Source organism: Phascolarctos cinereus, unplaced genomic scaffold, assembly GCF_003287225.1.
Source record: "Phascolarctos cinereus isolate Bilbo 61053 unplaced genomic scaffold, phaCin_HiC Scaffold_5;HRSCAF=322, whole genome shotgun sequence".
Classification (NCBI taxonomy): domain Eukaryota; kingdom Metazoa; phylum Chordata; class Mammalia; order Diprotodontia; family Phascolarctidae; genus Phascolarctos; species Phascolarctos cinereus.
The window spans coordinates 69060225-69086483 of NW_027555958.1; the positions used below are offsets into that span (position 1 = coordinate 69060225).

At 38.8% G+C, this 26259-nt stretch overlaps 1 protein-coding gene across 1 annotated transcript; it reads right to left on the minus strand.

Annotated features, from left to right (window-relative positions):
- Positions 1–1081: 1081 nt before the first annotated feature.
- Positions 1082–24281, minus strand: VCAM1 (vascular cell adhesion molecule 1). The gene is given in 10 exon segments (XM_020999942.2): positions 1082–2383; positions 5242–5508; positions 7200–7466; positions 8957–9283; positions 13106–13243; positions 13246–13380; positions 16440–16703; positions 19523–19849; positions 23241–23516; positions 24091–24281. Coding segments are annotated over 10 exon segments (2217 nt in total). The 5' UTR covers positions 24155–24281; the 3' UTR covers positions 1082–2231.
- Between the last annotated feature and the right edge of the window lie 1978 nt (positions 24282–26259).

A 26259-nucleotide genomic window follows, 5' to 3' on the forward strand; every position in this document is an offset into this window, starting at 1 on the left:
TTGTATCTGCCCAAGTGCCCATTTTGCCTCAAGAACTTAATTTCCCAGGCCATGTCTGATGTTCCACTGGAGTCCAGATTTACTAGTTTTCCCTCTTTCATCACCCCTCTTTCCCTCCTTTCATCCTTCCCTTATTACTCTTCTCTTTCCCCTTTCCCCCTCTTTTTCATTATCCCTCTAATTTAATTGTCCCTCTAAACCTCTTTCTCTCCATCCTTTTCCTTCCTTCCCTCTCCCTTCTCCCTTTTCTTTTTTACTTCCACTGATATTTAGCTCAATGTGAGTCAGCAGTAACCCCCTACACCGTGGAGGGTTAGGGACATGGTGCCTCCACAATCTGGAAAATCCACATAAAATGTTTTGGTCCTCACTTCCTGCCAGAGAAGAAGCCTGATTTTTTTCTTTTTCTTTTATGGGTTGTTTATAGTACCTTGTTGTAAAATTTGGGTTAAGTATTTGGTCATAAGCTCTGCGTTTTTTGCTGGCCTTCTTTGCCTCTCATCTGCAGCTTCTGCAAAACTCCCCCAGAATTCCCATTTAATTTCTTATGCCTACCCATGATATATCGAACCTTGATGGGGAAAGTCATGATGTGGAAGGGATAACTTTAATGTGGCAGCTAAGATGGCAAATATAATCTTAGACTGTATTAATTCAAATGTAGTGACCAGAGAGAAGGCAGAGATAGGCTCATTATATTCAGCCCTGGTCAGACCACATGTAGAATACCAGGCCCACCTCTAGGCACAATCTTTATGAAAATGTCCTTTCTATGCATCAGAATAACCTTAGGGGGAGTGAACAGGCACAGTTACGCAAAAGATTTTTCTGCAGCAAAATAAACCTATAGCATAAGCCCTCTTTCTTTATGATCAGTCACTAGTGGAGAAGGACTTGTTTACCATGCTGTGTGTATCTTCCAGATAACTGAACCTTATTCATCCTTAGCTATCTATTCTCCTAACTAATGAGTCCAACTTCCTTTTGCCTTCTTATGAATTTTATCTTTCAACTCATGCTCCAAAGACACACCCAGCTATACAAGAGTTTGGTTTGTAGCAAAGAAGCACACATCTTCCACTTTTAGGATTTATCTTTTTACTGTACAAAGAAACTTTACAGAATGAAGCCAAATGAAAATAACAGAGAAAGTCACCTAGGACTTGATAGAACAGTCATGCTTATAAATTTTTTTTTCATAATTACACCAGTACCGCATAGAGTAAATAGTCCCGTTCACCACCATAATGAATTGAGCACAAACTACAGCACATTTAATGTCATTGGTCTTATGGTGGCTTTTCTCTCTTTCTCATGTGTGTGTAAAGGACTGTAAATGCACTCTCATTTACTAGAAGATCTTAAAGTCACAGAAGAGAAATGTCACCTTTGGCCACTTCTATGATGGTTATTTGTACCCGAAATAAAACTTACAACCCTCTTAGTGGATTCACTATTGGGTTCTTTTTTTTTTTTGAGGGGAGGAGTCCAGATCTGTGATTTCATCAGTTTAAGAAACTCCTGGGGTGGAAATGCCCTCCACACATTCAGTCCAGCAACTTGTCTGGAATTTATATTCTTAGAAAATTCCCTGGGGCATGGAGAGGTTAGGCAATGTGCCCATATTCACACAACCAGCATATATCAGAGTCAGGACTTGGACCCAAGTTGTCTTGACTCCAACGCTGCTTCTTGATCCATGATACTGTGTCTGAAACCTTGCCATCTTTACAAAAGATGAAATTATTTTCAGGAGATATTATAAAGATTACATCTTATTAATACAAAATTAAACATATCAAAAATTTTTTTAAAAATAGATTACCAGGCAAACTACCAAGAGATACTGGTATAAATTATTCTTTAAAATGTATTCAGTTTTATAATCTTCTAGGAGGAGATCTTGATGGAAAGTGATGTTATTTTGATTTTCAGTTGACTAGGGATATTTATTTTACATATGTACAGAAAATGCTATTCTATGTACATGTCGAGGAACCACTCCAATCATTAGACTTCAGTGGATCAGTGAAAAACCTTACTTCACAGGTAGTAACTTTCCCTTTGGCTTCCTGCCTATAGGAAGAAAAGGAAAAGGCAGATGTTTCTCTCCCTGTGTTCACTACGTGCAGGAGGGAAAGTCTGAAGTCACAGCATGTTGTTTTCCCAGTGAAATGATGAGCAGTAATCAAGGGTCGACTGATAAATAATGTCTTTGGTTGAACCGACAGCTACACTTTTGATTTCAGGGCATCTACCAGGCTGTAGGAACCTTTGTGGTTGGCTTTTCTTGCAAAGTAGATGACCATTCCAGCGGCTGGGATTACCAGGGAAGATAAGCAGTATAGTGCAAGAAGTTGAGGAGAAAAATATTTAGGAATTTCTGGAAAAGAAAGAAAATCAATTGACATTGATTATTAAAATGGTAGTATCAAAAATAATGATAATAATTTTATATGGTAGTATCACAGGGATGTCACTTGTTAGAAGAGTATAGCTAGTTTCCCACTATAAAGTAAAGGGAAATAATGATTTAAACCAGTTTCTTAACCTCTGTGTGTGTCATGGACCCCTTTGAGTTATTGTAGAGTATGTATGGACCCCTTCTCAGAATAATTTTTTTTAAATTTATAATTGAAGGAAATGCCAAAGTTCAGTGAGATGTTAATTTCTTTCCTACCCATATTAGTAGACCCTCTGAAATCTATTCACAGAGCACAAGAACCCTGATCTAGACCACCTTGGCCTGAACCCCATACCCTTCTCAATTTACCAAACAATTAAGATGTATTATGTAATACATATACATACATACATACATACATACATACACACACATATGGTTTTGTGGACTGAGATTCAGACCACTGAATGAAATTTCTGCATGGTTTTGCCAACAGAGGCCCAGTCTATTTGTGTAACATTAGTGATTAGTTATAACAAGGGCAAAATGAGGATGCTTTCATGAATTGAGGGGATTTCATTGTACAATGGTATTGACTGTGGAATTTTAGCATCCATCTAAGAGAACACAAATGGATGGGGTGAGATATATAGTGTATATCTTCTGTATTCACTTCGATATTTGATATTAGACTAGACATACTCATTAGAGAACTAGGATTCAATCATCATGAACTGAGAAATACAATCAGAAATGCAGGAAGACAATCCACACATTTCAGCAGAGGCTATAAAACCTGTGTTCTTGAGCTATGGCCCATCTCTGAGAGAGATATGCATGGTATTTCAATATTTGTACTGTCTCTTCTAAAAATAAACTGACTTTCTTTTGCCGTCACCTACCATGTTGCCTTCCATGTTAGGTTACTCTGGCACCAAGATGCAGATAAATATGGTGCATGAAAGTATATAGAGAGCCAGGTTTGGGGTTAGGAAGGCCTTCATTTAAGTTTCTAACTCAGTTACTCTATGACCCTGGGCAAATCACATAAGCTGGCTGGTTACCCAAGCAACTCTCTAAAACTATCAATTTGCCAATGAATGATTGAACTTAGGGTTCTTGTAGTATAACACAGAGGTATCTAGATGGTACAGTGGATAGTGCACTGAACCTGGAGTCAGAAAGACCTGAGTTCAAATCCACCCTCAGACTCTTATTAGCTATGTGACTGAACAAGTTACTTAACTTGTCTGCCTTTGTCTGTCTCGTCTTTAAAATGGGGATGTTAATAGTGCCTACCTCTCAGGGTTATTGCAAAGATAAAGGAGTTAGTCTTTGTAAAGTGCTTTGCAAACATTAAAATGCTAGCTTTTATTATCGATCTCATTTTACTGATGAGTAAACTAAGACCCAGAGTGGTAAAATGATTTGTTTAGGGCAGGCAGCTAGGCGGCACAGCAGATAGAGTACTTGGTGTCAGGAAGAGCTGAATTCAAATCCTGCCTTAGATACTTTCTAATTGTGTGACCCTGGGCAAATCATTTAACCTTTGCCTGCCTCAGTTTGCTCATCTACAAAATAAGCATGCTGGACTTGATAGCCTCGAAGGTCTTCTCTAACTCTAAATGTATGATCCTCTGTTAAAATCATCCAGGTAATATTGAGATTTAAACTCAGTTTCCTCCCACTTGACTCCAAATCCATTGTTGTTGTGGTTGTTTTTAATTCATATCATAGTTGAATTTACTTTTATATGCACTCTATCTCTAGCCTACTTTTTATAATTACTCAGTTGCTCCCTCATGTAATCTTAAGGATTGGCTGGTGAGAGATAAGCTAACATTATAAAAAATATCTAAAGACATTTATGTCCATTTGAACTTACTTTTAAATCTTAAATACTAGTCAAGTGACTCCTCAAAGAATAGGAAAAATTTCATCCTACATTACACCTAATTGTCCCATTAACTGCCTCAATTCTCCACTTGTCTTTTTGCTAAGGTAGGCCAAACACTGTATCGTACAGAAGCACAAAGGGTGAGAGCATTCTTCTAAGCTTCCTTTGAGTTTGCCAAACATTTTTTTTAATGTCTTTTTAAAATTTATTTTTAATATTCTTTTTTAAATTTTGAGTTCAAATTCTCTCCTTCCCTCCAACTCCTTCCCCACTTACTGAGAAGGCAAGCACCATGATACCCATTATACATGAAAGTCCAAACATCATTCTTTGATTCTCTTTTCATTTTCCTTCCTTCCTTCCAAGTACATGCACCCATATCCCATAACTATACTCCAAAGGAGCAGCTGTGTCTATTACCAGAACAACTTTAGAATGTCATGTTCCATCAACTTGACAAGCAAAAGAAAGTTTAAAAGCTTGTGAACATTCATTTTCTAATATTTCCAATTTACTGTCATAGACCACATAACCAATCAAATTGAATTGGCAACATGCAAGTTATTCACATGACCTGGGCAATGCAAGAGACAAAAACTATTTTGCCCAAGTTATTTGCATCATCTAACTCCAAGTATTTTAAGACAAATTAAATTTGGAGCCTGAATTACACAGATGATCAAGAATACCTCATTTAAGAATGACAAACCTGATAATTAGATAAAGCAATTAGGAAAGGAGACAACATAAGAAAGAAAGATAATCTAAAAGTGGGCAGCATTAGGCCATGTCTTTAAGTGAGAAATATTGACTATAGGAAGCAAAAGAAAAATTGTAAACATTTTAGGAGCTCAATTAAATGGAGTCTCTGTGGAGTTAAAGATGGCCTGGGTGTTAAGGAAAAAAGAAAACAATAAGGAATGAAGTAAAATCCTCCTACCCATAACTGAGATCTCAATCTGTCCAGAGTCATTTCCAACCTCATTGGAAACATCAATTATATATACCCCTGTGTCATCAGGAGTGACGTGATATAAGGTAAATGTTCCATTCTTTGAACACATAGTCACTTCATTGTCCACATCAACTTTTTTGAGGACAATCACTGCAGGAGGATGACTAAAAGTTTTACATGTAATGGTGACATTTTCCCCTTCAAGAACAGTTCTAGATGGATGGATGGATATTGTTGTGTTTCGAGGAGGTACTGTGAAGACAGAAAATATGGAGTAAGGTTGGCTACAAGTCCATAGAGATTTAGTCAAGTTTATAAAAAAAAATTTCTGTCTTTTCTGGGCTTATGTTTAATTTTCTTTCATAAAAAAATAGGTTGGTAATCATCATTTTCAAGAACCAGAGACAGCTGCTGCTACCAAAGTTTCATCATGGTTGGCATTTATTTTTAGTTATTTTTCATTAGAGCTAGAAACAGGCTTAGAAATCATTTTGTCCAGTCCTCATTTTACAGAAAAGTAAGCTGAGTCTAGGAGGGATTTAATAATTTGTTCATATTCAGGATTTGAAAGTAGGGCCTCTTACTCCAAATCCAGGGCACTTCCCACTTTATCATACTTCAAGCATTGATTCCTATTTGAAAGGAAACTCATTTAACATGCATGGAAAGGGCTGGACTGTCTCGCTTTAAAGACTTCTTCTCTGCTTTCCACAAGAACAGCAAGGCAAGTGTTTTTTATACTCTCAAGCTCAGGTTCAAAGCCTGCTTCTTTTCCAAGATCGCCAGCAGTGGTGGCATACAAAGTGTAGAGGCCCTCAAAAAACGATGGCAACAACTACTCATTCTGGATTTAGAACATCTCAGATTCACTTGGTACTGCATAACAAGCAGGCAGGCGGTTTTAACTAGACTCATTAACTAGCTCATCAGGTTTTGAATTATATTTCTTCTGATCCTTCCTTCATGTGACCCTGATCTATAGAAGGTTACATGGGAATCTTTAAGTGAGGAAAATACGATTCACTTCATGGAATGGGGTTTTGTGTCATCCTGCATGCTTGAGACAGATTTGCTTAATAATTAATTTGCTCATTTTCAATGCCAGGAGGTGAGAAAACTGACAGAGGCAGAAGGGAGAATGTTAGAACCTGGAGTCAGGAAGAATTACTAGCTCTGTGACTCTGCACAAATCTCTCAAACTTTCTGAGCCTCAGTTTCCTCATCTGTCAAATGAGGGGGTTGGAACAAATGACCCTTCAAGCTTTCAATCTATGATCCTATGAAAAAGAGGTTCACATCCCCAGCTTATGGGGAGTCAATGCACATACATGGAAAGGTCAATGATTGTGGTTTCTCTGTAGTCTACCCTTCTTTCCTTCCCATCAGAATAAGTTTGGATAACCTCAACAGGCCAAGATGGAACTGAAATCTTTGAGGGAACATTTTGACAGTCTGGCATATCCTTTCTATGGTGCATGAATTCTCTCCGCAAGGGACCACGGTAATTATCCTGAAAGGAGTCACTCCGGAAAAATAGTTACTATGCATTCAGAGAAAGGTATTCTCCACCGTAAGCAAGGAAGAGGGGTCCTTTGGATCTAAACTCTTCCCTCTTTCTTTTCCAGTTGACAGCTTTGCTAGGCCTGGTCAAACACTTGGCCATTGCAAGACCTGGGAGACCAAGGATGCATTTATACAAGACTCTAGGGTGGAAAAAAACAGATGACAATCCCTTGCTCACCAATGATTTATTCTAACTCTCTGGCAATCCTCCATATTATATAACAGATGTACTTCATTATTCTGGGAAATTTTATGAAGTAACCAAAAAAAATATGGAATTGAGCTCCACTCTACCCCCTTTCCACACACATTCCCTTAACATAAAACATCCTTTTGAAATATATGGAATTTTTTTTAAAAATGACAGTCAAAGAACTAACCTTTAACATCAAGCATAAGGCTCTTAACTTCTGAGCCACCCTCATTTTTAGATTCACATTCATACACTCCAGCATCCTCTAACTGAGCTGCATGTATGATATAAATGCCAGCTGTAGACTCAAGCTCTCTATCTCCCATCTCTGTTTTCTTCCTCAGGATAATTTGAGGCTTTGGAATATTCCCAGATGTGCAGGAAATATTAATCGAGTCTCCTTCCTTGACACTATCAGAAGGGAAAGCTGTAAGGCATGTGTCTTTGGGAGGCACTGCAAACAGAATGCAAAGGGCAAGAGTGAGAGTGCAGTTAATTCAATATGAGCTTAATGAAGCATGCACAAGATGCTAATTTGCATTGTTTGCCTGAACAGTTTTAGAGACAGGCAAGTAATGACATGGACATGTTTGCTGTAACTGATGGCCTGAGATATTTTCACTAAGGTGGGATTTGTTTCATCTTCAGCTAGATTCTGGGCTGTTTGAGGAATAAGTCCACATCTTTCTTAATCCTTTCTTGTATCCCTCCCACTGCAGCAGCTAGCAAAGCTCTGAGTATGTTTTAGATGTTCAATAAATATTTATTGAATTTAATTGTGAAAAAGCATATTGCATCATTATATTATACTTATACCATTTGTTAAGAAGTTCAGGGGCCCTAACAAACTTCAGAAATGAGCTTGAAACCTGCCAAAATCTCAATTTTGGGGGCTAACTTAAGGTTCGAATGATTACACAGTTGACCTGGATGGAGAAATATAGTTGAAAGTTCAGAATCATAGCCGACTCCTCATTTTATAAATGAGGAAGCTGAGATCCAGAGAAGTTAATGACTTGTCAAGAGTCTGTAAATATAGCAGAAATGATCAGAATATAATGCTACAGGATCAGCCAGGGCTGAGAACCATATAGGGCAAATATTGTGAATGACAGCCAGGCATCTTGGGAATTATAGCTTTTCTTTACTCTTATTCTGAGAGAAGATGGGCCCACCTCCCATGGGATTTGGGATTTAGGTCTGGGGATATGAGATCTGATAGCTGCATGGAGCTTAAATAGAATTGGGGATTAGTCTGGGAGCATAGCCTGGACAGAAAAGGAGAGGACCCCTACTACACATGTGATAAGTACTAGAACCAGAATAAGAACTCAGGTCTTGGGACTCCAAATACCTTATTCTTTCTACTATACCATATTTGGGCAGCTAGGTGGCTGACCTGAAGTGCTAGACCTGAAGCCAGGAAGTTGTTAGTTCAAATCTAGCCTCAGACACTTACTGGCTGTGTGACCCTGGACAAGTCACTATCTACCTCAGTTCCCTCATCTGTAAAATGAGGATAGCCCCTTCCTCACAAGGTTGTGAGGATCAAATGAGATAATATTTGTAAAGCACTCAGCACCATGCTAGCATAAAGTAGAGATTATATAAATGCTTATTCCGTTCCTTTCTCAATGGCCTACAAGGTTTACGTACTTGCCCACGGTCACACAAATAGAAAGCTGAGGTACAAAATAGTCAGTAGCCCTTACCGGCTTTTCTGATACCTTACGGATGAGGGAATTCTCTCTACCACTGCTGGTTGGCATCACTAGCTTAGGGTGACACAGCCAGTATTTTTCAGAGGCAAGACTTAGATTCAGGTCTTTATGGTTCCATGGCCAGTTACCTCTCCACTACTCCATGGCTCCTCTTGCTACATGTCTGTCCAATGTCACTAGGTAATACCCACTAAGGTTGTGGCCCTATCTGAAATGTACTTACTGTTGACCTGAAGTATCCGTGTAGTTCTCCTTTCTTTGGGCTCAAAATCCATTCCATCAATAGGTAACTTGGCCTCACAAATGAGGGATTTTCCCATGTCTTCCATGGTTGGGGTAAAGATCACCTTCAAACCCTTGGTCTCCAGGTTATTCCCTTCAGCATTCTCCACAATATCATGTAATTCCACAGGATGATGAGAACCTTCCTTCCAGAATGTCATCTCCAGTCGTTCTGAGGGGTATACCTTTGGGACCTTGCAGGTGACAGTGACAGGCTTTCCAACGATAAGGGGGCCACTCATCTCAATCTCAGGATCTCTAGGGAAAGCTTGAAATACCAAAATAAACAAGCTCATACCTGTGAGATTTTTGCTGGTATTTTACATAGATTACATTTTACATAGATTATATTTTAGATTTACGTATATTTCAGAGAATAACCAAGCTAATTTTTGTAAGCAGGAACAGCCTCCAAATGTTAATTTTGGTCCCTAGGGACATCATAATCACATTATGTTAATACGTATACAGGCATGTGAAGCAAGGCTATGTAAATTATCCAGTCTTAGGATATAATCTTATTGATGACAAAGGCCTGTTTTAGAATTCATAGTGCCTGGGTTGATAAATTTCAAAACATCTATTATTAGGATTGGTTAAAGCAAACACTATGTTTCACTATTTAGACTTTGTTGTCTCTCTTCTCTTTCACAAGATTTCTATTCTGCTCATATATTTTAGAGTGAAGGATGACACAGGGTTCTGGACAGCCAATCCAGGAGAGAAGGAAGGAATGATTCCTACCAAGATAGAAAGGTTTTGCAAAAAAGGCCATTGTTGGACAAACTATGCCTCTACCATCAGGTGACCAGATTCACTAACTTCAGAAAGGCTAGTCATTGAAAGGCTGTTCAGTGGACAATTATTTTTTTTTTTAATTTCAGAAACTTAGAAGACCATTGGTAAGTCAAGGAAGACTATGAGAGGGAGATTCCATGTAGGTGGATCATCAACTTCTTAAAATATTTCTGTAAGTATTTCCACTCCAATTAACATATTTTACTGAAATTTTAAGACATAGGCCTTTTAGACAAGTATGCTACTATTCAATTTGATCTCTCAATTTGAGAGACTGATTGGGTAAAGTGAGAGGGAGAAAAAAGAGAGAGAGAGAGAGAGAGAGAGAGAAGAGAGAGAAGAGAGAGAGAGAGAGAGAGAGAAAGAGAGAGAGAGAGAGAGAGAGAGGTTCAGCCTGCCTCAGAATCAGTATGATTTTTGTTCCAATCCCACTTCTGACACATACTAGCTGTATGATTCAAGGCCAGTCATCTGAACTCTTTTAACCCCAAGCAACTCTCTCATCCTATAAGATCTCAGAGCTCCATTACCAATCTGTGTTGGTGAAAGGGTTTTCAGCTAGTCAGTCGACAAGCATTTGTTAAACACCTACAGTGTGCCTGGCACTGTGCTAAGCTCTTTACAAATATTATCTCATTTGATCCTCTCAACAACCCTAAGGAGGTAGGTGCTATTATTTTCCCCATTTTACAGTTGGGGAAACTGATGCAGGCAGTGGTTAAGTGAGTTGCTTAGGACCACACAGCTAGCAAACATCTGAGGATGATTTGAACTCAGGTCTTACTGACTCCATACCCAGGTCTTTATGCACTGCACCATCTAGCACCTCTGAGAGATACAAAGAAAGACCAAAACAGTCCCTTTCCTCAAGAGCTCGTGTTGTAATGAGAGAAAAAACAAACAAACCTGTAAACATACAAGATATATACTGAGTAGATGAAGCTTCCTATACAGATAAAATCACATCCAGACCAGAAAATAAAACAAAGAGATGGAGGATCTGAGCAATATTGGGATATATTTTGCATTAAATCAGTTATAAAAGCAAAGGTGAGGAGCTTATTATCATTGCCCCAGAACAAAGCTCAAACTATTTTGCACTAACCAGAATGCTGCAAAATGAGTTCTCAGCTATTTCCTTACTGCAATAAAGACCTCTTTTCCTGGTTCTCATTTATGGTTAGGAATGTGCTGACCTCAGCAAATCCTTGGCTCGGTGTAGTGATGATACAATATAACTTAACCCTCTTTTGAGAAGTTCAAATTCCTCCCAAACATAATCCATTTCCCCCCAGAACACAGCCTCAAGGAGGTAAGAAATGATTGGTCAGTAGTTCTGTCAGAAAGTCCCTGCAATGTGTACTTTTGAATCCTGTTCAATGAAAGAAGACAGAGCAACTATGTCAAGGAAATCACAGGATAGGTAATTTGTACCTATTGTTTACCATCATCACCATGAGCCATGACACTCAAAGTCCATTCCACATATCGATTGGCAGCTGGCCTGGGTTTGAGTTTCCAAACTACTCACTTGGTACCATTCTTCACCGAGTAAATGAAATGGTACGTTAGCAAAATGGAGAATTGCTAGGAAGGTGTCATTCTCACTGCTGAAGTGAATTCACTGTAGGACACCTATGTTAGTCCACTCTTGCTCCCAGCATCATAGATCCCCTGCCTCAAGCCCAAAGTTTTGTGTCTCTCTGCCTACTTTCCACTCACTTTTAGCTCTGCTTCTTGGCTGTGCCTCTCAGCCCAAACTCCTCCCCTTCTTTCCAGGTCCAGCTGCTCACAGACAGCCACAGGTATTGTTGAGGTAGTAACTCTGGTCCTTTTGAGTCGATAAGCACTGACTCAAGATTGGTTGACAGTCTCTGGTGTGACAGCCAACAAGCTAAGTAAATAGGGAGGGGTCTGAAAGTCATATTCTGTTCAAACCAATACTGGAGATAGAAGTGGGAGAGTGGAAAGGCATAGGCTGCTGACTATGGACACCCTAATATATGAGCCAAGATTTGGACTAACTATGGGGCAAGCCATGAGACTATGTATATAAGGGTTATTCTGCTTGCTTTTTGAGTACAAATCAACTGAATTGCTTGGGGGGAAAATTCCTCAGTTCGGCAGTAAACAGTAATTTTTACCACATGCTTGAATAAAAAGTTTCATCAGGCACATATGGTTTCCTCATTAAGGAATCATGCGCTCTGTTTATTTCCTTCTCTAAACACTTCTGTCTCATTGCACAGTCATGGGGTCAGATTTATTTTTTTCAACCAACCCCATTAAAAATGAACAATTCCCAACTTTGGAATATCACTTTTAAATAATGATCACTGACACACAGTGCTCTGAGGTTTGTCAGGACACTGTGCTAACCCCTTTACAAATATTATCTCATTTGATCCTCTCAGTAATGCTAAGAGGCAGATGTTATTATTATCTCCATTTTACAGTTGAGGAAACTGAGTCATGCAGTGGTTAAGTAACTTGCCCAGGGCTACACAGCCAACCAACATCTGAGGATAGATTTGAACTCAGGTCTTATTGACTCCATACCCAACTCTCTATACCCCACTCCTCTAAGAGATAACAAAGAAAAGTCAAAACAGTCTCTTCTCCCAAGGAGCTCATTATCTCATCACTGTCATCATCATCATCATTACTAATTATGCCATGTACATGTATATCATTGTGTTATATGGGTATTATGGTATTCTTATTAATGTATTATTACATTATTTCATTTGATTTCCTCAATAACTCTGTGAGGCAGGCACTACATGTATTATTATCCCCATTTTGCAGATGAAGAGACTGAAACTTCAGAGAGGTAAATTGACTTGCCTAGAGTTATGCAGCTACTAAATATTATATATGGGACTTAGAGTGATAGATTTAGAGATGGAAGGGACTTTTGGGGTTATTTAGTCCAATGCTCTCATTTTGTCAATGAGGAAACTGTAACCTAGAAAGATCATTTGATTTCTCACTTTATCCCTTACATATCTTATTTGTACATAGTTGTTTGGATATCATGAACTCCTTTAGAGAAGGGACTGGTTTCTGTGTTTCTTTATATCCCCAGTGCTTAGCATAGTTCCTGGCACATAGTAGGTGCTTAATAAATGCTTGTTGACTTAACTTTTTCCAGGTTATAAAGGTAGTAAGTAGCAGACCTGGGGCTTGAACTTATGTTTTCCTGACTCTGAGTCCAGTGCTTTCTCCCCTACAGCATGTTGTCTAGATAACTTAGAATAAGAGTAGATCCTTACAATGTTGGCTTACTCACAATAAAGTTCCACCTGGACTCCTTTTTCCACTTTGTTGTCCCCACATGATGCTGTGCACAGATAAAAATGTTCGTTCTCAAGGCCAATAGGATTCATGATCAAGGTGGATTTGGTCTCCTCATTGTGTACTTTCCCCCTATGGGGCTGTCTATCTGGGTTTTCCAGGAGATAAAGGGAGCCTCACAGCCTGTTGTGGTGCAGGTCAACACAAGAGAATCTCCAATCTGAGCAGCAATCTTTGGTCCTGGGGAGATTTCCACTGTAAGAAGTTTCACTGAAAGAAGAGAAGGAAAGTGAGATATGAACCTGTATCAAACTTTATAAGATTTTCTTCCTTTTCCATTCCACTTTGTTTCATTCATGTTATCATATTTATGTTATCATATACACTTTAACTTCTCACCTGAAAAGAAGAAATGGCTCTCCTAAAACTTACTTTCCATGAGGGAAAGGATCCAATTAAAAAAAATAGTTCAAGGTGACCCAAATGCACTCACTTGGTTAAAGCATTTAAAAGGGTTGAAAAACAGAGTGAATGAGCAGAGATAAAAGTTGTTTAAAAAAAGAGTGGAGGAGGGGGAGGGGGGCTGCTGTCTTTACTTTAGCAGGATGAAGATTTGATGCGAGGCAAGATGATCAAAGCACTCTCCCTGGTTGCTGGGGCAACTAAACCTATCCTGATCCCATATGGAAATGAAATGAGATCTGTGAGAAGAATTTATAAGCTTGGAAGTATTGGAAAAGACAATAGTCACTCATTTTACATTAAAAAGAATGCCTTTGATACCCTCGAACCTAGGACTTGAGTTCTAGTATTTCAGTTTCACACACATCTGAAATTAACACAAAAATCACTTTGGAAGCAAGTCAAAAGCTAAGCTTTCGAGTCACAAACAATTCATTTCTGTTAGTGTTAACTTGTGCTCCTTTATGGACACATGAACCTGCTTTAAATTTAAATCCAGGGTGGAAGGCTCAACTACATCACAGAACATACCCGGTAACAAATTTTGGAAAGGAAGCTCTTTGACGATTAGCATCATTCCTGATGTATACACAGGCTTTTTTAGATGGTAGTTGTTCTGGGGAGGAAAGGAGTTCTAAATCAGTGCTTTCTGTTGATTCTAAAGAAATTCAGAGTGATTTTGCTGCTCTGAAGGTGACAGATGAGATGTCACAGGAGGTAACAAAAGCCCATAGTGCTTGACAATCTGTTTCAGATGAAGGAGGGGAAGCTTCAGTAAATAAGCTATTCAAGTACTCTACACTTTCCCAGTTCACTTTTGTCACAAAGAAAGGCAACTTCAACATTAAAATTTCTCTGTGCATGTGTGCACCTAAGTGCTTACCTGGGACATCCTAATATCTTGCAAAGAAAGTTTATCTCACACAATTCCAACACACTGAAAGTAATAATACTTTTCTGTAGTGCCTTAGGGTTTGTAACTCACTGTCCTCATGGCAGTCTGTGGGGTAGGGAGTGTCGGTGTTTTTATTCACATTTGACAGATGAGGAAACTAAGGCTTAAAGGATAAATGACTTGCCAAGGTAAGTCTAGTAAATATCAGAGGCGGAAACTGAACCAAGGCTTCTTGAACTCAAGTCCACTACTCCCTCCACCACACTTGTCTGGTTCTGCTTTTCCAATGAGGTACTTTTAGATTATCTCTTTAAAAGGAAAGATAATGACTACAAATCAATTTTGAAATTTTTATTCCAATGTTAGAAGATGAACATTTAAAAAATGGATCTGATTCTTTCTTTGTGAACCTCTTTAGATCAGTTAGTGAAGTAATGACATATTGAATCCTAGTTTTTTCCACTTCCTGCCTTTGTGACTTTGGCAAAACCTTCAAGGGTCTTAATTGCCTCATTTGTAAAACTGAAGGGGTTGGACCAGATGACTTCCAAGGTCTCTTTCAACTTGAAATCTGTGATTATATGATCTTTTAAAAGTTAATTAATTTTCTCTTTACAGCATATTAATTTCAAAATATATTTTTACCCCTGTTGTGCAAAGCAAGCCTTTCCATGTAGCAAAGATTTAAAAATTTTCAAACACACACACAAACACAACTGTTCAGCAAAACCTGAACAAAACATTGACCGTATCTGATAACATGTAAGATATTCCATGGCTACAGACCACTGCACCCTCCATTCCCTCCCTGCAATGAAGGGATGTTCATTTTCTCTTCTACTCCTGAGTCAAGGTTGGTCATTATAATTACACAGCATTAAGTTTTATTTATTTTTCTTTCCATTTATTTTGCTGAAATTATCATGTATATTATTTTCTATGCTTACTACATTCTGTACTGGTTTATATAGGTTTTCTCACGTTGCCTTGAATTTTTTGTATTAATTGTTTCTCACAGCACAGTATTATTCCGTTATACTTAGATCTAGCAATTTGTTTAGCCATTCTTCAATCTTCATCTACTTTGTTTGCAGTATTTTGCACCAAAGAAAGTGTAGCAATAAACATGTTTGCATATAATGAGAGTTTTCTCTCCATCTGCTACTTTGTGACATATGCCTGGCTGTGAGATCTCTGGATCAACATTTTAGTCACTTACAAATTGTTTTCCAAAATAGTTGGACCAGTTCACAACTCCACCAACTGTCTTTCTGTAGCCCTTCCAATACTGACTGTTTCCATCTTTGCAAATTTTCCAAGCTTTTTCAATTTCTTATTATTAGCGATTTGGAGAAGTCTTTCCTACAGTTGTTAAGTTACATTTCTTTTGAGAACTTTTTGTTCATATCCATTACCCACTTATCCATTAGGGCATGGCTCAGTTATATATTTGTGTAATTTTCTATATAACTTAGATAGAAAGACCCTTATCATGGTTAGCTAACACAAAGATTTTTTTTCCCCCAATTGACTTTTCCCCCTTTGATCTTAGCCCTAGAGTCATAATAATATGGATTAAATCTTTGGAGACAGTAACTTTTTCAGACCACTGTTACCATAGTTCATAAATTGCTGGCATAGGGGCCTTCAGTTTTAGCCTCATAGCCTGAAGGAGTTGATACAGCTCTTAAAAGCCAGTAACTTCCTTCCTCTTCACTTTTGACATGGGACAGGTTTTATTAGAAAGCTAAGTTATTCCAGGAAGCAATTTTAGCAGCACAGCCTTTTTATTAGCTTAGAATATTCAAGAGCTCCTTGGGAATTAACCTTTTGTAGCCTGAGATACAAAGGAGTAGATTCATTTAGCAGTGGTATAAATCTTAGAATATATTTTTAAAAATTCTTGTTTGGGTTCTATGACTGTTACCATTATCAGCCAATTGCATAACGGAAATTAACTCATTTGACTCACCTACAGTTACTTCCACCTCTTTCCTACTTTTTCCAAACTGGTTCTTCGCTTCACACACGTAAGTTCCAGAATCTTCTTTCCTCATGCCCACTAAGGTGAGTATTGCATTCTCAGAAAGAGGCAATGAGTCCTCACTGTCCTGTTTCTTACTCCAAAAGATCTGTGGGGGTGGCAGGCCCTCGCTGGAACAGGTCATTGTCACAGAATCCCCTTCTTGCACAGTGTCGGAGGGGGTGATGGAGATGATTGTGTTCTTGGGTACAACTGAAAAAGGTAAGGCCACTGGGTTAGCTTTCATTGTCTTTTATGTCAGTGCAGTGGGGATGGAGGGCAACTCTCTCTTCTCGCAGAGGGTGACCTGAGCTTTTTAGAAATGTGGCTCCTGGAGAGGTAAACTGCATTTATGCACAGGTATTGATTGGTTTAACCCATCCAATAAGCCCAAGAAAAGTGGTTTGTGAGCCAAAGTGAGGACATTTAAGCAAAACCCAGTTCACCAAGTTTTAGGGGGCTTTCGGTGATTTAGGGGGAGGGTTTTTTGATAGACTGGGAGACTATGTGTAGATATAGCTCATGAAAATAACATTTATACATGTTAGGTTTTACAAAGAGCTTTATATATGTCAGTTAATCCTGACAACAACCCTATAGTTGTTGATGTGTGATTTAAAAGGAGGATTTTTTGATGGATTGATGTGTGTGTATAAATTAGTTTCAGAAAATAGCTAGCATTTATATAGGGCTTTAAGCTTTGTAAAGCACTTCACATATGTAATGTTGTTATCCTCACAACAACCTGGAGGTATAGGCGCTATTATTATCATCATCCATTTTTAAAGATGAGGAAACTGAGGCTGAGAAAAGGTTAAGTAACATGCCCAGGGTTTCACAGCTAGTAAGTATCTAAGGCAAGATTGGAACCCAAGTCTTCTGGATTCCAGTACTATGGTCACTATGCCAACCTAGTTGCCTCTGAAGAGGAAAAGCACTTGAAACCATGTCCTAGTGAAAGAGGCCAATTAACTTATTTTTTAAAAAAATCTCTCTCATCTGAATTATTCAGATTGGCTGTGACTTGGTAAGTGTGAGATTTACTTCAAAATTAAGTTCCTTCCTCTTTGCTTTGGCAAAATCACTTCCACCTTAACTATCAGCATAGTGTAGGAGGGCAATGTTGCATGGAAGGAGAGCTATACTTCAGAATGAGGAAACCTGGGTTTAAAACTTGTCTCTGACACCTTGTTAGTACTGTGTGAGCAAGGGTATTAGTTCTTCAAAGATCCTATTTACTGCTCTAAATATGGTACATTAGAAAATGGACTGGATGTAAAGTCAGCGTTTTGTCAGTTATTCAGGATTATTTGTTGTTACTCAGTCATTTCGGTCATGCCTGACTCTTCGTGATTTCATCTGGGGTTTTCTTGGCAGAGATACTGGGGTGGTTTGCCATTTTCTTCTCCAGCTCATTTTACAGATGAAGAACTGAGGCAAACAAGGTGAAGTGACTTGCCCAGGTTCACACAGCTAGTGAGTGTCTGAGCCAGATTTGAGCTCAGGAAGATGTGTCTTCCCAACTCCAGGCCTAGCGTTCAATGCACAATGGCACCACCTAGCTTCCCCAGAGTCAGGAAAACTGGGTTCAAATGCTAGATACTGGCTTTATGACTGGGCAAATCAACTTTTCAAAGTTTCAGTTTCCTCATTTGTGAAATGGTGTTGATAATACTTGCACTCTGTGGTGAAGAAAGCACTTTAGAAACCTCAAAGCTTTATAGAAACGGGGGTTGTGATCCGCTGTTACTAGCCTCCTTGGTGTTCCTTGAATGCTGTCTCCCAGACTTCAGGAATTTCCACGGGCTGTTTTCTATTCCTGGAGTACTCTCCCTCCTTATCTCCAGCTTCCAGCAGGCCTGACTTCCTTCAGATCCCAGATAAAATCCCAACTTCTGCAAGAATATTTTCCTGGTCCCCTTCTAATGCTAATGTCTTCTCTCTAAGATTATTGCCAATTTATTTCATCTTGCTTGTACATAATTGGTTGTGTGTTGTGTCCGCCATTATACTATGGGCTTCTTGAGAGCAGGGAATGTTTTGGGCTTTTTTTGTATCACCAACACTTAGCACAGTGCCTGACACATAGTAGGTGGCTAATAAAATGTTTCTTGACTTATTATCAGTATGCATTGCTTTTCTTATAAGATTGTAGGTCAAATGAGATAATATTTGTGAAAAGTACTTTGTACAGTGCCTAGAATATAGTAGATACTATATATGTGTGTGTGTATACATATGTGTGTGTATACATATATATACAAATATATATACACATACATACACATACATATATATGCTTATTCCCCTCCCCATACATATATATATATATGTATATATATATATACACACACACACACACACACACACACACACACATGCGTATTCCCCTCCTCTTCCCCTCATTCAGAAACAATGTTTTTAAAAGACTTATGTAAATATGGAGAAGTAATATGGAGCAATGAAAAGGGAGCAACCCTTGGAGCTGGGAAGACTCCAGGCCAATTTATGACCCATATTAGCTGTGTGACTTGGGACAGGTTGCTTAACCTCTCACTTCCCCCAAGCAACTGTCTATTACTATATATTGCCGACCTGCTTTGATAAAAGAAATTCCTTCCAAGGTGTTTCCTATACTGATAACATCACAGGTCTACTCCAAAAGAAAAAGACATCATCATAATCATCATCATCATCATCATCATTCTTATCACCATTTTCCACGTGGGAAGAAATTATTTCCCTATTACTTTCCTCAACCTCCCTTCAAGCCCCTCCTTTTATCTACAATATCCACAAATGGAGAGCAGAATGTGGGTTTTGAGAACTGCAGTTTGTCCAAGTTAATGTACCCTTCCTATAACCATTTGGCAAAAGGCTTGAATTAACAATAGTGTTAAATGAGAATAAACGAACAATTTCTCTTTGACTTTATAGACCCTATACTAAAAGCCATTTGCCAGTCAAATAGAGGCATAAGATTCCACAAAACCTGCCACCTTGTCTGAAATGTACTTATGAAATATACTTACTGTTCACCTGAAGTATCTGTGTAGTTCTCCTTTCTTTGGGCTCAAAATCTATGTCATCAATAGGTAACTTGGCCTCACAGGTGAGGGATTTTCCCATGTCTTCCATGGTTGGGGTAAAGGTCATCTTCAAACCCTTGGTCTCCAGGTTATTCCTGTCAGTATCCTCCACAATTTCGTGTAATTCCACAGGATGATGAGAGCCTTCCTTCCAGAATTCTATCTCTAGTCGTTCGGAGGGGTATACCTTTGGGACCTTGCAGGTGACAGTGACAGGCCTTCCAACAATAAGGGGGCCACTTATCTCGATCTCTGGATCTCTGGGGAAAGCTTCAAATACCAAAATAAACCTAAGTATGAATAAGATTCTTTCTGGGTGTTTACACAGGATGATTTAAATAAATACATTTTAATATGCACAATAACAGCACATAGTCGATATTCTATCATTTCACCGATATGGATATGTCTCCATTGATGCAAGTCATCACCCTTTTTGTGCTTTAATAGACGGCTTTATTAAGTGCTGTGGCCTAAAACAAAACAAAAACAAAAACATCCCCTTATAGCTAATAAGATTGTAAGCTCCTTGAAGGCAAAAACTGTCTTTTGCCTTTTTTTTTATCCTCACTGTCTAGCACAATGCCTAGAACATAGTAGGTGCTTAAGAAATATTTATTGATTAAGTGGTGAAACATCTCCAAGCTTTGCTAGGCTGGTCTTTGGATGACAGACATGAAATCCATTGCCAGGTCAGGACTAGAGAAGTTTCTAGCACCTTTTTTTTAACCTCCTAGAGCTTATGCTCCATTGACATAAGTTTTAAGACCCCAGTATACCTACAAGGCTCGAGGAGTCATCATTTTAGGACTCTAGAAAAGGAATAGTATCAAATGTGGCCTCAGACACATAACATTTATTAGCTATGTGGCCCTGGGCAAGTCACTTAACCCCCTTAACAACAAAAAAAAAGGAATAGAAGCATAGAATTAGTTAAAACACACACATTTCTTTATCCAGGCCCTGTTATTGTTTCCAGTAAATGCACTTTCTAGAGATTTTAAAATAGATACTCCAATCATTTTTCATACATTCTACAGTAAAGAGTCCAGTGACAGATCAATCAATTAATCAGTTAAGCAGTACTTATGAAGCACCTTCTATCAATTACTGGTGATACAAAAAATGGTGAAACAGACTCCACCCTCAAGGAGTTCACATTCCATTAAGGTGGACAGCACATATACATATGGCACAAAATATGTACACTGTAAGCACAACATAATTCCATGAAGATGGAGGATTGTCAGAAAGGTGTCCTATAGGGAACTTTGGAGGGAGCTAGATACTCTTAGAGGTGAACACAGAAGGGAATTTACTCTACTCATCTAGAAAGCAAAATTTTAATGGCTGATAAAAGGATGTGGTCTCTGAACGGAGACATTGAGACATCTCCTATATCACATCAATGAAAACAATGAGTAGGAGGAGACTAGCAAAATCCCGGAGGGATGATAACAACGATGATGAACAATTGTAACAGTAACTGACATAAAGCGCTTTAAAGTTTGCAAAAGCACTATGTATTTAATCTCCTATTTAAACCACATAGCCACATTGTGAGATGCATACAACTGGCATTAAGATGCCCATTTTACAGATGGGCAAACTCAACCTCTGAGCAGGTGGCTTATCTATGTTCATACAGTGAAGTAGGATTTGAACCCAGAAGTGGCTGACTCCAACACAGACTTCTAGCCATTTTGTCATGGTCTGTTTCTCACTAAACAGAAAGATGCAAAAGTGATTTCTTCTCAACTCTTTCCATATTGTAATACTACCTCTTTTTTTCTGGTTCTCATTTATGGTTGGGAATGCGCCAACCACAGTATATCTGTGGCTCTGTATAATAAGGTGATACAATATAATTTACCTTCCTTTTGAACAGTTCAAATCTCTTTACAGACAGAATCAAATTCATCCTGACTATAGTCCTGTGGGTTAAGACAGGCTTAGTTAGAACTTCCATTGTATAATGCCTGTTTATTCTAAAACCTGCTGCCTGAAGCAGGGTACAGAAACCAAGTCAGTGAAATCACGTGGTCACTTTCACACTAGTTCCCATAATTACTAGAGAGGAGAAAGGGAACACTACTGAAGTGGTCAGTGTCTCATATAGTAATTACAGTTGTCTTGCATTTGGGCTCAATCTTTCACTTTTGTTTGATCTACAGAAGACAAATAAATAGACTAATTTGGATCGAATCCCTTCCCTTCCCTGGGTCTCAGTTTCCTCATCTCTGAAATTAGGTGTTGGGCTATCAGAGTCCCTTCCAATTTCATCAGTTTTTGACTCAGTGATTTGCAAGGGGGAGGCAGTGTATATCTTCTCCTATAAGGCATCTATGCTAGTCTTGACTTTGACCCAGTCTCACAAACTTTCCGAAAGCACAGTTTTCCATCTCTGACTACTCTCTTCCCACCTTGGTATCTATTTCCTAATTTTGCTCCTTAGAAACACCCCACCACTTCTGTCCAGTTCTTATTCCCCATAGATAGATAAAGGTGGCTGAGCCTTCTGAACTGAATAGATAAATGAGTTGAGATTAGTTAGGTTAGGACTCTGTTCAAAGCAAGAGAACTTTTCCAGGTACAGGTGACTATCTTGAAAGGCTGCTGGGTTAATGACAAAGTAGAAGTTGGAAGAATATGGACAGCCTATATAGTAAGATTCGTACCTATTAAGGAGAGGCAAGGAGGAGGAGAGAGAGAAATTGTAAATTAAAGGAATGTGAATAGAAAGGTTCAGTTCTATTATTGCATGTTAATGATTGTCTGGTTTGATAAATTTGGTAAGAGTTTGAGAAGAGATGGATGGAAAGCTGGCCTCTAAGCCAAGAAGATCCTGGTTCAAGTCCTGTCTCTGATACACACTAGCTATGCGACCTTGACCAAGTCACTTAAGTTTTCAGCTTTCTAAGTAACTCTCTAAGTTACATCTTACAGTCAAAAAGTTGCAGAGAAAGCACTGACCTGCATTGGTAGAGGGAGCTTTCATACCAGGGAGATCCCTCTATTAATACAATCTCAATTCCGATATCTATCTCAACATTCCCTGCTCTAAAGGAGCCTACATTCTACCAGGTGAGAGGAAGTATATAAATATGTAACCACAAGGTTAGGAGGGGAAAAGTGAGCACTGCAAATTGAGGGAATCCAGGAAAGTTACATGGAAAATATGTTAATCAGGACTAACCCTTAAAAGATCAGGATTTTGAAGAAAGAAAGAAAGAAAGAAAGAAAGAAAGAAAGAAAGAAAGAAGAAGAAGAAGGAAGGAAGAGGAAAGGAAGGAAGGAAGGAAGGAAGGAGGAAGGAAGGAAGGAAGGAAAGGAAGGAAGGAAGGAAGAAAGAAAGAAAGAAAGAAAGAAAGAAAGAAAGAAAGAAAGAAAGAAAGAAAGAAAGAAAGAAAGAAAGAAAGAAAGAAAGAAAAAAAAAGAAAGAAAATGAACTCTTAGTTTAACAAGTAGTTTCTTCCCTGGCTTGAATAAAATTCAAGAGGAACACATGGTTAATCATTAAAAATACATATACCTTGTTTATTCCCCCACTTAACACTTGGCCCTGTGGAATAGTCATACATTCATTTCCCCCCAACTAATCTCACTGACAACAAGTAGTTCTCAATGTTATAGCGTCGCTTTCAAAGAGTAGATGACTTACAATAGAGCTGCACCACAATTCCTCTTTCCACTTCCTTGCCCCCACATTTGGCTGTGCACAGATAGGAGTGATCATTCTCAATACCAACTGAATCCATGGTCAAGATGGATGTGGTCCCTTGATTTTGCATCTTTCCCCCCAAGGGGCTGTCTATCTGAGTTCTCCAGGAGAAAACAGGGGATTCACAGCCAGTCACAGTACAGGTCAGCTTAGTGGAACCACCAATCTGAGCAGGGACCTTGGAACTTGGGCCAACCTCAATTTTCAGATCTTCCGCTGAAAAGACAAAAAAGAAAAGAAAAGAGAATTTACTATTAGCTTCTGATTTAATCGTCCTCTCCCTTTTATCCTCTCTAGGATCCTGGGGAAAATGTCATACATCAGCTGTCCTGTCTAAATAACTTGAATCTCCCAACTAGGTGTTCAGAAAGACAATGAAGAATATTGTCAAGGAAGATGTTGGAATCATCTTCCTTAGTAAAAGATCAATGACTAAGGTTTGGACTTGGCCTCTATTTCTCAGGATCTTGTTGATATATTTCCTTACAAATTTGATTTCCATCTAAATATAGGAAACTAATAAAGAGGTAAAGAGGCAACAATCAAAAATTATTCATTCCATGTGGGAAATCATATTCCAAATATGTTTAGTTTCAAGGTCATCCCCATGCTGGACCATCGATGCATAGCTAAATTCAACAGCACTTTGAAAACTAAGTTCAACAAAGTTTTCCCCTATCTTTAAAAACCACAGAACCATTTTTGACAGCAAGTACTAAGGAGTCTGAAATCAACCCAGCAGCTCAGATGGATGCAGGCAGGCAAAAGAAATGAAAGGAAAAAAACTCACACATAGCAAATACCATCCAAAGGAGGTTCATGGCCAGGACAGTCCCGAGCTTTTGTCCACGCATTTTGTATGTTGTGATAGAGGAAATAGCAAGTCCAAACTACCCACTCTCTGTGCTACCTGAAGAAACCCAGGGACTGTCTGCAGCTTTCAAAGTGAAGGCAGCTGGGTAAGCAATGGAAGAAAAGAGTCTGCTCTTTATAAAGGGTCTTGCTGCAGAGGCGGAGGGAAATCCCTTAACGGGGAAACCCAGAGCAGAGCCAAGAAAAAAAAAAAAGACTGACCCAGAGCCAAGTTCCTCAGTGTTAACCCCTTGTACTGCTTCAGAGGCGAAATCACAGACATCTGCACATTCCAAGCTTGCTTTCCAGTAGTAAACAGAGGTTTTAAATTTAGGAACTGCTCTAAATTGGGGCACAAAAGACCCCAAGATTATAGTGTGCTGATTAGCAAAGATATTTTGCAATTCACCCACTGCAGGACAATCATATCTTTAGGCTAGTAAGGAGAAGAGTTTTGGTTGGTTTTTTTTTTAAGCAAAAAAAAAATCTTTCTGTTATGTGATGGACTTCTGTGTCATAGATAAATAGATGGATGGATGGCTAGATAGGTAGAGGATAGATAACATTTTCTTTATGACAAATTAATTGCATTCTACTTTTAGGTATATCTCCATGGAAAACTCAATGAATTATTTCCTTTCATATTAGTAGAGGGTATAGGAAGAATGACTGAAAGCTGAAGTGTTATAGAGGCTGAAAAAAGGTGAGTACCTTTAGCATGAAGGGATTGTGGTCTGCATGGGTGGAGGGGTATCTCCACACTAATGAAATCATGGATTGTAGAAAACACGACATTACAGGCTGAAGGCAGGTAGGAGTATATACCATATGTCAGTTTTCTTAAGTATCGTTGAAAGAACTAGAGTGCCAGAAACCCTGAGTTTAAATCCCATCAATAATATTTGCTTCCTGACCATGGGCTTCCTTTTGCTTTCTCATTTATAAAATAGGGATAATAATACTTGCTGTACTTCTCTCAGAGAGCTATTTTGAAGATAATTCAAGGTGCTTTATACCCTGAAGTACATTAGAAATGTTGTTATTCTTACTGCTCTTATTGTTGTTGTTGTCGTTCTGGGCCATCTCCAGTTGACTGATGTATATCTGGCCACTGGACCCAGATGGCTCTGGAGGAGGAAGTGAGGCTGATGACTTTGCACAGTCCTCCCTCACTCAAATCCAATTCACTTGCAAGTCATGGCATCATCTTCCTAATATCATGGTCCTCTTCGAGAACCAAAGATAAACCACACACGCAGACCACCACTCTCTTAAAAAGGGAAAACTACTCAGTCAACCAGCTGTCTACCAGTTGTCTCCATGATATATAAAGATCCAATTAAACCTTTTTTTCTGAATTGACTTTTTTTTCAAATGAACTGAATGGGTTTGATATTGCAAAGCAGTGGCCCCGAAGCTGCAAAACTCTCTAGTCTCACGCTAAACCAAAAAATCCAAATCCTACCCCCAAACAGGACTAAAATACAATTTACTATGAGAAATTGTATTTCTTTGGAAATCCCAAGACCATAGAAGAATTATGTACATAAAAAACTTTCACAGTTCACCTTGGAATTCAGGACAGCTAGGCATGTAACTTTCTCCTTTCTTCAGGAAATAAGGATGCATTTCAGGAAACTGGTAGGAATTTAAAACTTTGGGGAATAAAAACTACAGGAAGGAAGGGCCATTTATTTGGCAAAGTCTGTTTTAGCATAAGCTATCTCTGGCCTTTCTGTCAGTGTAAGGAAAAATGCAAGTTAGTACTTAAGAGTCTATATTTTCCTTGGTGTGGGCAAATGCTCAACTTATTTAGACTGTTATACTTCTGTTTCTTAAGACATGGTCTTCATGAGATACTGTGGCCAGAAAAATGAATATCCTAGTGCAGGGGTGGGGAACCTGTGGCCTTAAGGCCACGTGTGGCCCTCTTGGTCCCCAAGTGCAGGCCTTTGACTGAATCCACTCAAAGGGCCTCACTTGAGGATCTATAGGGCCACATGTGGCCTTGGGCTGCAGGTTCCCCACCCCTAGTGGTCAACTATCTGTCAATGAGCCTTAGCATCCTTTACCAGGTCGATTCTCATTTGTTAGACCGAATCTATTG